The 16,375-nt window shown below is 41.0% G+C and overlaps 1 protein-coding gene across 16 annotated transcripts in view; it reads right to left on the reverse strand.

The window, feature by feature from the left end:
• Window positions 1–16,375, reverse strand: part of RAF1 (Raf-1 proto-oncogene, serine/threonine kinase) — an 82,827-nt gene that overhangs the window by 26,230 nt on the left and 40,222 nt on the right. For 7 of the 16 annotated variants that reach the window (XR_012431475.1, XR_012431476.1, XR_012431474.1 and 4 more), the window contains 2 exons: window positions 9,115–9,347; window positions 2,302–2,414 (listed from right to left, as the gene is read on the reverse strand). Coding sequence is in view for 13 of the 16 variants with exons in the window: in XM_045385726.2 (XP_045241661.2) it covers window positions 2,302–2,414; window positions 9,115–9,321 (320 nt within the window). In the remaining 3 variants the exon portion in view is untranslated. Of the gene's footprint in view, window positions 1–2,301; window positions 2,415–9,114; window positions 9,348–12,868; window positions 12,953–16,375 lie in introns of all 16 variants that reach the window. The other 9 variants (XM_074033003.1, XM_045385723.2, XM_074033005.1 and 6 more) reach the window with 3 other exon arrangements.

Consider the following 16,375-nt stretch of genomic DNA (forward strand, 5'->3'; position numbering starts at 1 on the left):
AATAACAACAGCTACCATTTATCACATGCTATATAAATACAACTTTATTTAATCCATACAACAATAACTTATTTAATTCATACAACAAACCTATGAAGTAGGTATTATTTCTATCTGAAAAATAAGAAAACTGGGACTCTAAGAAGGTAACTTGCTGAAGGCCACAGAGCAAGTTTAAGGGCCTATGTTGGAATCTAGGTCTGCTGAACTCCAAAGCCCATGTTCTTAGAATAAAGTTTTCTATTTATTTAAAAAAATGTTTTTTGGTAGAGACAGAGTCTTGCTGTGTTGCCCAGGCTTGTCTTGAATCCTCGACCTCAAGCGGTCCTCCTGCCTCAGCCTCCCAAAGCACTGGGATTATAGGCGTGAACCACCATGTCTGGCCAGAATAAAGTTTTATCTAAACAACGATATATAACAATCTCACGATAAAGTCAATATACATTAAATTGGAATTTGTAACATTAAAATCTTACAAAAATCCCCAAATCCTGTAAAACGGATTATAAATATTGCTGCAGTACAAAATTTAGTCTTCAGTAGCCTATTTCAATCTACATAAATAGAAAGGAACCACAAATGAAAAATGTACTTTTCTATTAATAACAGACTCAAATCTGTAGTTGTAGGGTCTATAAGTCAATGAGAAACTTATAACTGTCTTTTAAAACCTATTCTGAAACCACACTTTCTCTGCCTACAGTATAAATAAGATAAAAAAAAGATACATATAAGTAAAAATCAATGCCCAATTCCTTTCTCATGTTGTATCCAGTTAATCTGGCCCATTTTCCAAAGGAAGAATATTCTCAGGTAAAGAGAATAACATGTACAGCACCATTCAAGCCTCTTCATCATCTACCAGAAGCCTAGTCAAGCCATTTTTCTCACTATCCAACAGTAAATAATACACTCATTACTATAATTACCCATATAGCACCTGGCAAACTCCCTATAATTCCAAAGGACTATTTTGCCCTTATGAAGAGAGGGAAGACAAGCCTTATTTTCTCATCAATCTGCAGACTGATCCTAATGACAATCTGCTCTCTGTCCTGGAGACTCCAGAGTAGCTCCAAACTAGTGCAGCCTTGGATGAGAGCAGACCAAGCCCTCCCTGTCTCAGAATCTCTCTAGTCCTTAAGGACCACTATGGATTGGCTTAGGGACCCAACCTGGGCTACATTCAGCAAAAGTTAACATCTGCTTCAAAGATTTGCACTTCAACAAACGCCTCCTAAATTGAGAATTACACTCACCCCTTTGAGTAGATTCATTCCCTGGGCTATTCTCTCAAACTGGAGAACTCTTTGAAACATGAAAAAATGTAAGCTAAAGATGAATAATGTAATTGACCCTTTCCAAGAAGAGGGTAAAAAAAGAACCCTTTAAAGGTTTCCCTATATTTTGGGGGTGGAGGGAATAGTGGATAATGGATAATTACAGACAGCTCTGCTGCTTTGAGGTATTACTCCTAGCCTTTGAGGGGATGCCTCTATCTTGTCACCACCATTAAGAATAGGATAAACTATGAATCTTCCCTGAAGCAGAAATGCTTCTGCATCTTTAAACAATCTATTAAACAGCAGGGATTAGGACACATTTAACTGAACCAAAAAAAAAAAAAATTAGTGAATGAGAAAAGTCAATCTCCCGAGGATAGCATTCTTTATATATATAATAATGCACTTTCTGAGTGCCCAGTCTATATAATGCATTACAGTAAACACAGTAAACACAAAGAAAAATCTTTGCCTCAAAAAACATAGCATCTAACATTACCGTTTCCATCCATGGAAACATTATCAATACCTAACATATGTTTTTTTTTTGTTTGTTTCTTTTTTGTTTTTAATAGATAGGATCTTGCTCCAGCCCAGGCTGGAGTCCAGTGGCACAATCATGACTCATTGCAGCCTCAAGCAATCTTCTCACCTTAACATTTCGAACAGCTAGGATTACAGGGCCGCACCACCATGCCTGGCTAGTTTTTAAAATTTTTTTGTAGAGATGGGCCTTCACTATGTGCCCACGCTGGTCTTGAACTCCTGGCCTCAAGCAACACTCTTGCCTCAGTTTCCCAAAGTGTTAAAATTACAGGTATTGGACTTTTCAAGAGAATGTCCAAGCAATAATTTCAATTTCTTAATACCTATTTTTCTGAATTATCTCTTTATAAAGAAAGGCATAGAAATAAACAATATTCTATAGGAAGCTAGTACAATTTAATACAAACATAGCTATTTGAAGCTAGAAGATCCTTACTAGTCTGAAGAAGTCAATTGACTTTTGAGCTCTTACCCTTTGTGTTCATGGAGAAGTCTGAACACTGCACAGCACTCTGGTTGAAGGCCCCTCACCTTGAGTGCTTTCATAAGGCAGTCATGCAAGCTCATTCCATTTCGTACATTGACCTACAAACAAAGGATCACCTTTAGGACCAACATAGGCTGCAGCACCCCTTGGAAAGGTGGGCACAGAAATAAATGCACCAGTCTATAAAGGTGCAGGCAAATTTATGACAGCATTGCTTGTGATGGCACACGCGCACACACACATATATGAAACAACCTGAATGTACAGCAATAGGTAAGTACTTGAATGAAGTGTGAGACATCTGTATTATGTCACATTATGCAGCTATTATATTACTTATAATGACCTGGATGGAGAGGAGTCCATGATATATTAATTGGGGGAAAATATCCTTCAGAATAATAGAGTAAGATTATTTTAAAGATGAAGAGGCCAGGCACGGTGGCTCACACCTGTAATCTCAGCACTTTGGGAAGCCCAAGGCAGGTGGATCACCTGAGGTCAGGAGTTCGAGACCAGCCTGGCCAACATAGTGACCCCGTCTCTACTAAAAATACAAAAATTAGCCAGGCATGGTGGTGGACACCTGTAATCTCAGCTATTCATGAGGCTGAGGCAGGAGAATTGCTGGAACCCAGGAGGGAGAGGATGCAGTGAGCTGAGATCACGCCATTGCACTCCAGCCTGGATGACAAGAGTGAGACTCTGTCTCAAAAAAAAAAAAAGGTGAAGAAATTTGTATGCTATATGAGTGCGGAAAGATTTATACTTAGCTGTTCACATCAAGAGATAGTGGTTAAGAAAGAGAAAATGACGGCCGGGTGCGGTGGCTCAAGCATGTAATCCCAGTACTTTGGGAGGCCGAGATGGGTGGATCACGAGGTCAGGAGATCCAGACCATCCTGGCTAACATGGTGAAACCCCGTCTCTACTAAAAAATACAAAAAACTAGCCAGGCGAGGTGGCGGGCGCCTGTAGTCCCAGTTACTCGGGAGGCTGAGGCAGGAGAATGGCGTGAACCCGGGAGGCGGAGCTTGCTGTGAGCTGAGATCCGGCCACTGCACTCCAGCTTGGGCGACAGAGCGAGACTCCGTCTCAAAAAAAAAAAAAAAAGACAGAGAAAATGATAAACTTTTCCTTTACATGTCTCTAATTTTGTGTGATTAGATGTATACACATGTATGTTCATTAGATTCATTAAAGAGGAAATAAGCCAATCTGCTCTACAAACAAACATGAGTTTTTATGATCAAAATTTGTACTTCAACTTATTTCAACAAAAATGACTAATCATTCTAACAAAAATTCCATCTCACAAGTACTTAACACTAGTGAAGGCAAAGCAGGAAGTGGAAGATACAGAACTCCAGCCCTGCTGTAGGGACAAACACCAATCTTAGTTTAAATATATGTGCATACCATACCAAGCAGCCTTAGTGGCACATACTTCTCTATATTTCCCTGTACTCAACCCTCAAAAAGCTAGGCAGGTACTCAGAACCCTATTGGGAAGTGTGAGTGCCCAGGACACTCACAATTAATGGCAGCTGTAAAAAAATTTGAACTAAAATTTCAGAGTTTTAATAAAAGTCCTCCATGTGTTAACTTCAAAGCCAAGAGTTAATCAAAAGTAAAGTAACTAGAGTCAGTATGGCCAGCAAGGAGGGCAAAACATACATTTGCAGTGCTTGTTAACTTCTTACAGCAAAGTTCCTCCTCTGAAAGTGTTAACAGCTTACAGCAGCCAGCCAACCCCTTCCCCAGAAGGTGGTGAGTGTATGCATATATTTACCTATGCGAATACATGGGGAGGGGAAAGGAAGCAAAGCAGGGCTCCAAAAGGCCCAAAGTGTTCTTAATCTTGGCTCTTACTCCAGGCACCTCAGTGCCAATCCAGCCAACCTTCTCCAGCTGGTTTACAACAGAAAAAAGTCTTAAGAAACAGGACATAGGTATCTGGGCCCTCCTAGTTACCAGGCTCCAAACCAGGGTATAGTATTTGGATGCAAAGCAGAGAAAACAATCTAGGAAAGAAGGAAATGCATGTGAGCCTAAAGAATTTGAAAAATATCAGACAGGGGCAACGTAAGAAGTTTTTCACAAGGCTTTATTTTGCTATCACCAGGGACTGATGGGGACTTATCTGCCCAGTAATCATTATTTGAGGCCCAAAGATGGACTCCACATTCAGAGTACAGTGTAGAAGAATTTGAACTTGTAACAGATTAGCTCAGAAGGTGATGGGAGTGGGGGAGGAATATTTTCCGGGAGGATCAATCATCTGGGAGAAAGGAAAAGATTTTCCAAATGAAAAAAGTTCCTTTGGAGTTTGTGATAGCCTCCTTAGCTACCGATGGTTTTTCCTCTCTTTCAGAGATGTGGAAGAAAGCAAAGGTCATGAACAACAGGGTAAGGGGAAACCAACTGATTCTTCAAATAGATAGAAGATTGATCATAGGAAACCTCTAAGGAAAAGAAATGGGGATATAGGGGCAGGGGTCACTCAAGACTTCTGGCTCATATGAATGCTTTACCTATTTAAAAATAAATAAAATTAGCATTCTTTAAAAGTTCCTTGTACATACCAAAATAGTTCAGACAAATGATATCCAGGATTTGTGTCAAAACATTGGGAAAGGAGTGGATGAAAACACAGATTAAGCAGGACTGCCATGGTTAGCTAAGTGTTGAAAGTGGGTAAGTTGTACATCAGATTTATTATTCTGTCTACGTGCGGGTGTTGTGTGTGTGTGTGTGTGTATAAAATCTGTATTATATATACTGAGACAGGGTCTTGCTCTGTCATCTAGGCTGGAATACAATGGCATGATCATGACTCATGTAACCTTGACCACCCCGGTTCAAGTGATCCTCCTGCCTCAGTCTCAGCTGGGACCACAGATGGGCAGCACCACCCTTTTTTTTTTTTTTTTTTTGTAGAGACAAGATCTCACTATATTGCCCAGGCTGGTCTCAAACTCCTGGGCTCGTCAGCCTCCCAAAGTGCTGGGATTACAGGGAAGAGCCTCTGCACCCAGTCTGTATATATTTTTTAATGTCCCAAAATAAGTTTATTTTAAAAGTTTCTTGACGCAGTGATACCCACCAATTTCCAGCTTTTCAGAAACAAAACAAGCTATACTGATCTGAACTATGAAGACACTAAGAATGAGGAAAACGAAGAGTAATAAACATACACTAACAGAATCATGACCTGCACCAAATACTGTATAACAATGTTTTCTAAGCTATAAAGTGATATCTGTTATATTATCAGTCTTCATTAAATCATAATTCAAGCTGGACAGTTCTTGAAATATCGTCTAATCCAGTCAGGTTCCCAAATGTAGCTGGCATTAGAATCATCAGAGAAGCTTGTGAAAACATAGATTCCATCTACCTGTCCAACACATCCAAGGATTCTGATTCAGTTAGTATGGAATAAAGCCCATTCATACAGAATGAATCTGTATTTTAACCTGCTGGTCAGCTGATTCTAACAGTAGTGGTCCTCGGCTCCAGTCAATCACTCATCTAATAATAATTAGAAGCAGTAGCAGCAGCAACAATAGCAGCAACAGCGACAGGAGGAAGTCAAACAGGTACATGTTTAGAAAATAAAAATTAGAAGAAACATTCAAAAACCTAATTATCACATCTAAAATTATTTAAATCAGATACACGTCCTCTGTCTCATTCTCCTCTTTACAGCCCTCCATGGATACATGCTGTAATCAGCTAAATAATTTCTAGAACCCACTGAGTGATTATGAGAGTCATTCTGGGTTCAGGAAGTGAAGCAACCTGGGGAGGAGTAAAAACAGCTGACTGATGGTACTGGCCTAAGTGACTCTTCCCTCCTCTACTGCTTTCCTGAAGCTCGGTGCCTGGTGAAAGCAGCTAGTTCTTTCACAGTTAGTACATCTTTACCCAAAGAAACAGGCAAAACTAACCTAGGCTACAACCTTCTCATAAGCTGTAGAAGTCAAGCTTGGTTTCCAACCACTAGCTGTGCTCAAATGGAGGTGATCAAGGACTACATAGATGTTTAAAAAGCTAAGAAATAGTCACAACAGCCAGGCATGGTGGCTCAGTCTGTAATCCCAGCACTTTGAGAAGGTGAGCCAGGCAGATCACAAGGTCAGGAGTTTGAGACCAGCCTTGCCAACACAGTGAAACCCCATCTCCACCAAAAATACAAAGAAATTAGCCAGATGGGGTGGCGGGTGCCTGTAATCCCAGCTACTTGGGAGGCTGAGGCAAGGAGAATCACTTGAACCTGGGAGGCGGAGGTTGCAGTGAGCCGAGATCAGGCCACTGCACTCCAGCCCGGGTGACAGTGAGAGCCTCTACCTAAAAAAAATATATAATCATCATCATCATAGCTACCACTTCACTAATGAATCAGTCACTGTACTAAGTACAAGCCTCATTTCATAAAGGTCAGGAAACAGGCTCAAAAAAGTACAAAACTTGTTTAAATGATACAGCTAATAAAAGGCAATGCAAGGATGTAAATTGGGGTTTTCTTCTTTTAAAGGTTCATACACTTAATCACTATGCCACATTAAGTTTCCCAGCCTGCTGGGCAAACTGGTAGCAGATGGGGATGGAGAAGATAGTCTCAATCACACTCTGAAGAAGCACCAAATGGTCTTCAACTTCTCATAACACACACTTCCTATATCTGACTTCTCAATTTAGGGTCAGAAAGAAAATTAATGAGAAACAGTAGGTAAAATTACTTTGCAAACGAAAGACCACTATTCAGATATAGGGGATTATTACTACTTATTTTGCCAGCCATAAAAGTTTCATTTTTAGGGAGACAAAGATAAACTTACTCAAACTTTAATTGGACTTTTGAGTTTTGCCTTCAGTTCAAAATGCACCTAAGTATTCAACACTATACTGGGGAGGCTCCTTAGGTTCACAAAAAAAGTATAAACAATTTATTAACAAATTGGGAAGAGTGGAACTGTTACAAGCAAACAGAGAAAACTCTGGACTGGGGTTCCCCACCTCAGAACCTTGCTTCACCTGACTATACGGTATAAACACTATGCATTGATTTTACACAAAGAACAGAGGATGGGAGAGGAAGAGGCATGGAAGTTTTTGAACTCAAGTTCTCTGAACAGTTCCATTAAGCAAAACCAATACAATTTCACTTTTCTGTTTTGGCTAGGTGGTTGGTTTTGTTTTATCCATAATAGTAGAATTTTTTTTTTTTCTTTGAGAAGGGGTCTGGCTCTCTGTCACCCAGGCTGGGGTGAAGCAGTGCGGTCTCAGCTCACCGCGACCTTTGCCTCCTGGGCTCAAGCCATCCTCCCACCTCAGCCTCCTGAGTACCGAGTAGCTGGGACTACAGATGCGTGCCACCACGCCTGGCTACGTTTTTGTTGTTATTTCTTTCTTTAGATAAGAGTCTCGCCCTTTCGCCCAGGCTGGAGTGCAGTGGCACAATCCCGGCCCACTGCAACCTCTGCCTCCCAGGTTCAAGTGGTTCTCCTGCCTCAGCCTCCCAAGTAGCTGGGATTACAAACGCACAACACCATGCTTGGCTAATTTTTGTAATTTTAGTAGAGATGGGGTTTCACCATGTTGGCCAGGCTTGTCTCGAACTCCTGACCTCAAGTAATGCACTGGTCTTGGCCTCCCAAAGTACTGGGATTATAGGCGTGAGCCACCACAACCAGCCTACTTTTAAAAAATATTTTTTGTAGAGATGGGGTTTGCCATGTTGCCCAGACTGGTCTCGAACTCCTGAGCTCAAGCCATCTGCCCACCTCAGCCTCCCAAAGTGCTGGCATTACAGGCGTGAATCACCACACCCGGCCAGATAACTTTTTTGAGTGCTAAATTCTTAGAAAAATTGAAGTTTTGTATCAGGCTGGGGCAGTGTCTCATGTCAGTAATCCCAGCAGTTTGGGAGGCCGAGGCAGGTGGATTACCTGAGGTCAGGAGTTTGAGACCAGCCTGGTCAACATGGTGAAACCCCGTCTTTACTAAAAATACAAAAAAATTAGCTGGGGGTGGTGGCATGTGCCTGTAGTCCCAGCTACTTGGCAGGCTGAGGCAGGAGAATCATTTCAACCCAGAAGGCAGAGGTTGCAGTGAGCTGCACTCCAGCCTGGGTGACAGAGTGAGAATCCGTCTCAAAAACAAAAAAACAACAACAACAAAAAAGAAATTTTCTATCCAAAAACCTAGTGGCAGTGTCCTGCCATGATGCCAATATGAACCTGTCACTGGTACAACAATAATAAACTATGCAGAACAAACTGGCTGGTGTCAGTGCCCTGAAAAAGAAGACTGTATGATTTCTAAGCTGCCTCCAGACTTGTCCTGGGCCTATGAAATACACAAAAATAATTTTTTCTATGTAATTTTACTTTCTTCTTTATACTTGGTTGTAATATTCAAAAAGCTTTAGGTGAATATTTTAATAGAAGAAATAAAATGTCTTCTAAAAAAAGTAGTTGGAAAGGCCTAGAGACTTTTCAAAGAAAATTCTTTGAAATATACCCATAAAAATGTACTATTTGTTTGGATGAAGTGGCACAAAGGAAGACATTCCAAGCAAGAGTAATAGAAGGAAGGCCAAGAGATGGGAAAAAATAGGGGGTGTGAAAGGAACAGCAATATAAAGAAATGAATCTGCAGTTAGAAAAAAAATTAATAAAGACCCTATATGACAATGAATATTTTGCCTGTCTTTAAGTTGAACAACATGATCCTTAATGTGTCCCACAGGCAGATAAATAGTTAAATTTCCTAAGTAGAATTTTCACATACCACTGTTCTTTGCTTGTTTGGCAAGAAAACACGGATAGTATTGCTTGTCTTAGAAGGATCTGTGAGTTTGCCATCATCTGATGCCCGGCGCTGATAGCCAAACTGCTGAACTATTGTAGGAGAGATGCAGCTGGAGCCATCAAACACGGCATCTTTGAATCCAAAACCATTGCTGATCGTCTTCCAAGCTCCCTGTATGTGCTCCATTGATGCAGCTTAAACAATTCTTAAACCTGGTAAGAAACATAAATAATTATAAGTCTAGAACAAAAGTATTTAACCCAAGAACACAATATATAAAGACCAATTATGAAAATAGCACGATGTGGGTTTTTCATAAGTGATACCTCCTGCATTAATTAGCAAAGAAAATTTTCTTTAATACATTTCCATAAAATATTTCATAGATGAGGAAAATGGGACCAGCAGTTAAAAGATTTAGCAAGGGATGGCCGGGCGCAGTGGCTCACACCTGTAATCCCAGCACTTTGGGAGGCCGAGGCAGGTGGATCACAAGGCCAGGAGATCGAGACCATCCTGGCTAACACAGTGAAACCCTGTCTTTACTAAAAATACAAAAAATTAGCCAGGCGTGGTGGCGGGCGCCTGTAGTCCCAGCTACTCGGGAGGCTGGGGCAGGAGAATGGCGTGAACCCAGGAGGCGGAGCTTCCAGTGAGCCGAGATCGTACCACTGTACTCCAGCCTGGGCGACAGAGCGAGACTCCGTCTCAAAAAAAAAAAAAAAAAAAAAAAACAGAAAGAAAGAAAGATTTAGCAAGGGATCAGGCACAGTGGCTCACGCCTGTAATCGCAGCACTTTGGGAGGCCGAGAGGCCAGTGCATCACTTAAGGCCAGGAGTTTCAGACCAGCCTGGCTAACATGGTAAAATGCCATCACTACTTAAAATACAAAAATTAGCCAGGCATGGTGGTGGGTGCCTGTCATCCCAGCTACTGGGGAGGCTGAGGCAGGAGAATCACTTGAACCCAGGAGGTGGAGGTTGCACAGCTTGGGGGACAAGAGTGAGACTCCACCTCCAAAAAAAAAAAAAAGGCCAAACTGGAACATGAGCCCAGGTCTCAAGACTAGTCTATTACTTTTTCAATTACATTTCTCTTCTTCCTGAGCAACTATCCTTGAGTGTGAGGAACACATTAGTACTATGAGAAATACCTGCAAAAAAGTGTAAGCCAGAATTTATGACTTCATGGAAGAAAAACTATTATTTCTAGGATGTATTTTAGGCACTTTATAAATTATCTCATTTAATTTGTGTAAGAACCCCAAAGATTTTTTTTTTTTTTTTTTTTTTTTGGAGACAGAGTCCACTCTGTCACCAGGCAGTGGCGTGATCTCGGCTCACTGCAACCTCTGCCTCCCAGGTTCAAGCAATTCTCCTGCCTCGGCCTCCTGAGTAGCCAGGATTACAGGCATGCACCACCATGCCCAACTGATTTCTGTATTTTCAGTAGAGATGGGGTTGGCCATGTTGGCCTGGATGGTCTCTATCTCTTTGACTCGTGATCCGCCCGCCTCGGCCTCCCAAATCACATCTGGGATTACAGTTGTGAGCCACCGCGCCCGGCCAGATTTTTAATTCCTTCCTCCATCCACATTTGCTTTTTAATTAATTTATTTTCTGAGACAGGGTCTTGCTGTGTCGCCCAGGCTGGAGTGCAGTGACATGATCACAGCTCACTGCAGCTTCGATTTTCCAGGCTCAAATGATCCTCCTACCTCAGCTTCCCAAGTACCTGGGACCACAGATGCGCATCACCATGCCCAGCTAATTTTTAAAAACAGTTTTTTGTAGAGAAAGGCTCTCACTATGTTGCCCAGGCTGGTCTCGAACTCCTGAGCTCAGGCAATCCACTCTCCTTAGCCTCCCAAAATACCAGGATTACAGGTTAAGCCACTGCAAACCCTTTGTTTTTTGGACAGAGAAGTCATGCTACTTGCCCAAGAACACCCCAGCAGTGGGTAAAATAACCAGATTCCATATGTTTAAATTTAAAGTACATGAATTTTCTACCATAACATTCAGAGTTCAGAGTTCAGAGTTCGGTTCATGGTCAGAAACCATGCAGAAGTAAGGGGGTGGGGTTTCCTCCTTTAGAAAACTTTGAGGTTGATAAGGAATCCCATCTTTTCAAGCCTTCCTCCTTCAGAAACTTGTTTTATTATTAACAATAGCTACTATTTACTAGAAGCTTACTATTATGAGGCAGGATACATAGCATACATTCCAATCATTATCCACATTACTTTCAGTGCTACTCTAGGTAGGAATTATATCCCCATTTTACAGTTGAGAAAATTCTCTCACACACAGCTTGTAAGCGGCAAACTAGGATTCTGAACTGGGCTGCACTGACTCCACAGCCCTTACCTTCCCATATATAACACTAACACTCAAATCATTTTAGTCACAGCTGAAATGACCTAGAATTAAGGACCACAGAATCCAAACCTTGTTTTCAATCAAAAGTTTCCAACTGAATATCCACTACGTGCTAAATCACATCACATGCCCAAATTAAGAGGGAGGTTAGATATTTAGTATTCTTAGATGACAGCTGAGAAAACCAAAGAGGTTTTGAGACAACTTAAGATCACAACATGGAGTTATTCTCATACAGTCTTGGTACATCCTTTTTGGAAAAGAATATGGTAATATCTATTAAAAGTTTGAAATGTTCTTAAAGAATGATCTAGTATTCTCCAGAAATCTGTACTACAGAAGCCTAAGACAAGTGTATAAAAACATGTGTAAGCATATTCCTTGCAGCACTATTTATACCCTTGAAAAATGATGGTAAAAACCAAATACCTAACAATAGGGAATTAAATAAACCATGTTAATATCCAGGTGATAAATGAAGTAGATCCACATATACAGAGATGGGAAAAGATATTCAAGACAACAAAAAATGAACAAAATATATAGTTTGAACCTCTTTAATATTAATCTACAAAGAGGGGGGGAAATCTAGAAATAAATGGATGGGGAACTCTAGAATTAAAGTGTTAACAGTGATCATTTCAGCAGGACTGTGAAGGGTTTTTATTTTCTACATTACTTATTTTTTGTTTTTATATTTTACTATTACACTATAAACTTCTATCAGCATATTTTATTTCTGTAAGAGGGGATGCCAGAGCAAGATCTCGCTGCCTCGTGCCTCTGGAACCTCAACCTGAGCCCTGACTCACTCCTACCTAACTCTATCCCCAGGTTACTGTGAGGTCCCTTTTTTGGAGTACATATAGCTCCTCTTTTTTCTAGATATTTGAGTTTTTTTCCAACTAAAAAGGAAAAGATGGAGGAGCTTAAGACCACATAAGAGAGAAATAGATGAGGGAAGAGACAGAAGGAAGACTCATCTGAGCATCTCACTAGCCTGAAACGATATGGTTCCTAATGATCCATGTAACAGCCTGAACAAGCTTAAAATGCAACTCATTGTGTCACTTCCCTGTTTAAAACTCAGAATAAAATCTAAACTCCTTGACAAGGTGTCTAAAGGCCTTCTTTCAGAACATGCCAGACTTTGTGCCTCAAGACTTCCGAACTTTGTGCTTCTCTTCACCTGGAAGGCTGAAACCCCAAAAGCAGGCAAGCTGGGTTTTTTCACATCTTGTCTCCACCCAAGAGACATCTCTTTAGAGAGGCTTTCCCTAACCACACTAACCAAAATTGCCCGCTCTCCTTCTGCCAATTAATACTGTTTCATTTTCTGCATGGTACTTACGTTAGATAGTTTTCAAGTTTTAGTCCGTCTCCCTACCTTCCTTCTGCTCCATAAGGGCAGAACCCTGCCAATCTTGCTCAGTATCTGGAATACAAAGGCATTCAAATCTTTACTAAATTAAGTGAAAAGCCAGAATAATGCTACAAAAAAAAGTAACGTTTTTAAATAGAAAAGACTTGTCAAAAACTATTAAATGTGAATCAAATCTCCATTTAGTGGTACGTCTTTTAAAAATACTTTGTCAGCCGTGCGCAGTTGTCCACACCTGTAATCCCGGCACTTGGGGAGGCCCAGATGGGAGGACTGACTGAGGCCAGGAGTTCGAGACCAGCCTGGTCAACACAGCAAGACCCCATCTCTAAATTAAAAAAAGTTTTTTAAATTAAAAAACAGTATTTTGTTTTCCAGCAAGATGAACTGTAATGAATTTTATTTTCCAGCAAGATGAACTGTAATGAACTTTATTTTTTGTATAGATACATATTTCAATTGAGATGAGGTCTCACTATGTTGCCCAGGCTGGTCTTGAACTCCTAGGCTCAAGCAGTCCTGCCACACATGTGCCCCTACACCCAGTGTGCAACAGATTTTATTCTATATTCAACTGTGGGGGAAGACTGTATTGGAATCAATTCCAATTGATTGGTGAAGAACCCACTGACAAGACTAAAATGTAACTTCAGTCCAAGAACAGTAATTTTACATTGAATTCCAAGTCTTGCAAGTACTCAAAATATAGTGCCGGTACTTAGTAGAGAACACACTACAGTAACTTTTAATAAAAAGTGACAAAATAAAAATACACCTATTTTAATTCAAGTCCTAGATTATTTATCATTCATAGTATTTTACTTTCTGTCTCCATATCGAGACCACTTACAGCTTAAGAGGCAGGCTAAGGACTGGGCGCAATGGCTCACGTGGTCAGGAGATCGAAACCATCCTGGCTAACAGGGTGAAACCCCGTCTCTACTAAAAATACAAAAAATTATCCGAGTGTGGTGGTGGGCGCCTGTAGTTGCAGCTACTCGGGAGGCTGAGGCAAGAGAATGGTGTGAACCCAGGAGGCGGAGCTTGCAGTGAGCCAAGATGGTGCCACTGCACTCCAGCCTGGGCGACAGAGCTAGACTCTGTTTCAAAAAAAAAAAAAGAGGGAGGCTAATGTTTCCTAACCATTTTCTTTTTCTTTTCTTTTTTTTTGAGACAGTCTTGCTCTGTTGCCCAGGGTGGCGTGCAGTGGCACGATCTTGGCTCACTGCAACCTCTTCCTCCCGGGTTCAAGAAATCCTCCTGCCGCAGCCTCCCAACTAGCTGGGATTACAGGCATGCACCACCATGCCTGGCTAATTTTTGTATTTTTAGTAGAGACGGGGTTTCTCCATGTTTGCCAGGCTGGTATCGAACTCCTGACCTCAGGTGATCCACCCGCCTCAGCCTCCCAAAGTGCTGGTATTATAGGTGTGAGCCACTGTGCCCGGCCTTCCTAACCATTTTCATGGCAGATTCTCATACAAACCATAGGTCATATTTGCAGAACAAGATGAAGTACACAGACAATGCTGCTTCAAGGGCCCTACAAGTTGTCTCCGGGAAGAGTGGCACAGCTCTAACCTGTTAATCACAGAAAATTCTACTAAGGTATTCCTTTATCAAGGCAAACATCTGAAAAATCAGGGCAGACATCTGAAAACTCAAGGCAGACATCTGAAAACAAGACGGAAAAAAGCATCTTCTAAAAAAATCATATAGCAGCAACATACTTCAATCCTAAATAGAGATATTCAGAAACCCCGTTGACACTACCTTCAAATATAAGCATAGATCTAGCTTTTAATACTGTAATTTCTTTGACTAAATGCCCCATGTTAAAAAATGTATACACAGACACACATACACACACATCCTAGACATATACTAAAACTAGATAAGCCAATGTGAAAATCAGTTTCTGCATGTGAAAAGCCTTTCAAAGTTGCACAGAAAAGTTCTAAAATCAAATGCATTCTCCTACGAATGGAGAAATATGTCACGTTGGACAAGATCAATTATTTAAAAAGAGAGACATGTTGGCCAGCCACAGTGGATCATCCCTGTAATCCCAGTACTTTGGGAGGCCGAGGTGGGTGGATCACCTGAGGTCAGAAGAATTGCTTGAAGCCAGGAGGTAGAAGGTGCAGTGAGCCGAGATAATGCCACTGCACTCCAGCCTGAGCAACGAAGCAAGACTCCAACTCAAAAAAAAAACAAAAAACAAAAACAAGGAGCTCCTAAAAATTAGTAAAAGATGAACAATGTCACTGGGAAAAAAACAGGAAATTAAATTCATAGAAAAGCAATAGAAAGGCCAGCAAATATATATGTTTAATATAAAGTAGGGAAACACAAATATAAAAATTATTTTTAATATTAATTTGTAAAATTTATTTTATTTTTATTTATTTTTTTGAGGCGGAGTCTCACTCTGTTGCCCAGGCTGGAGTGCAGTGGTGCACTCTCTGCTCACTGCAACCTCCGCCTTCTGGGTTCAAGTGATCCTCCTGTCTCAGCCTCCCAAGTAGCTGGGATTACAGGCATGTGCCACTATGCCTGGCTAATTTTGTGTTTTTAGTAGAGATAAGGTTTAACCATGTTGCCCAGGCTGGTCTTGAACTCCTGACCTCAGGTGATCCACCCACCTCAGCCTCCCAAAGTGCTGGGATTACAGGCGTGAGCTACTGTGCCAGGCCAGATTTGTAAAATTTGAAAAGACAAAACAAACATCTAGCACAAGCATTTCAAGTAATCTACTCTCACAGTGAAGAGTATAAACCACAAAAGTATAGCAATCTAATAGTATCTATTAACTATTTAAAAATTTAACTTCACATTTCACACCCAGCACTACATAAACACAGGAATGTTTCTAATACCAATAAACTCAAAATTACCTCAGACTCAAAGCCACAGAAGTAAAATTGGAACAATTTAAGGCAGGACGGGTTTAAAAACAAGACCTCCCAGGAAACTGAAAGAATGTCTACCCCCAGCTACTCAGGAGGCTACTCAGGATCTCCTGAGGCCAGGAGTTTGAGGCTGTAGTGCATGACTGCACCTGTGAATAGCCATTGAAGTCCACCTAGGCAACACAGTGAGATCCCTTCACACACACACACACACACACACACACACACACACACATACATACACGTCATTTTCCATAATTTAAGAATAAGGTCAGTGTCATCTGTCACCAATACCAATACAATTTAATACTTCCAAGTACTACATGCACAGTAAAATATCAAAAGTAAACCACACTGCAGGAAAAAGATAAGCATTTAAAAAAAGTAGGCCAGGCGCAGTGGCTCATGCCTGTAATCCTAGCACTTTGGGAAGCCAAGGCAGGCAGATCACCTGAGGTCAGGAGTTCGAGACCAGCCTAACATGGTAAAACCCTATTTCTACTAAAAATACAAAAAATTAGCCAAGCGTGGTGGCGTGCGCCTGTAATCCCAGCTACTCAGGAGG

Source organism: Macaca fascicularis, chromosome 2, assembly GCF_037993035.2.
Source record: "Macaca fascicularis isolate 582-1 chromosome 2, T2T-MFA8v1.1".
Taxonomy (NCBI): Eukaryota; Metazoa; Chordata; class Mammalia; order Primates; family Cercopithecidae; genus Macaca; species Macaca fascicularis.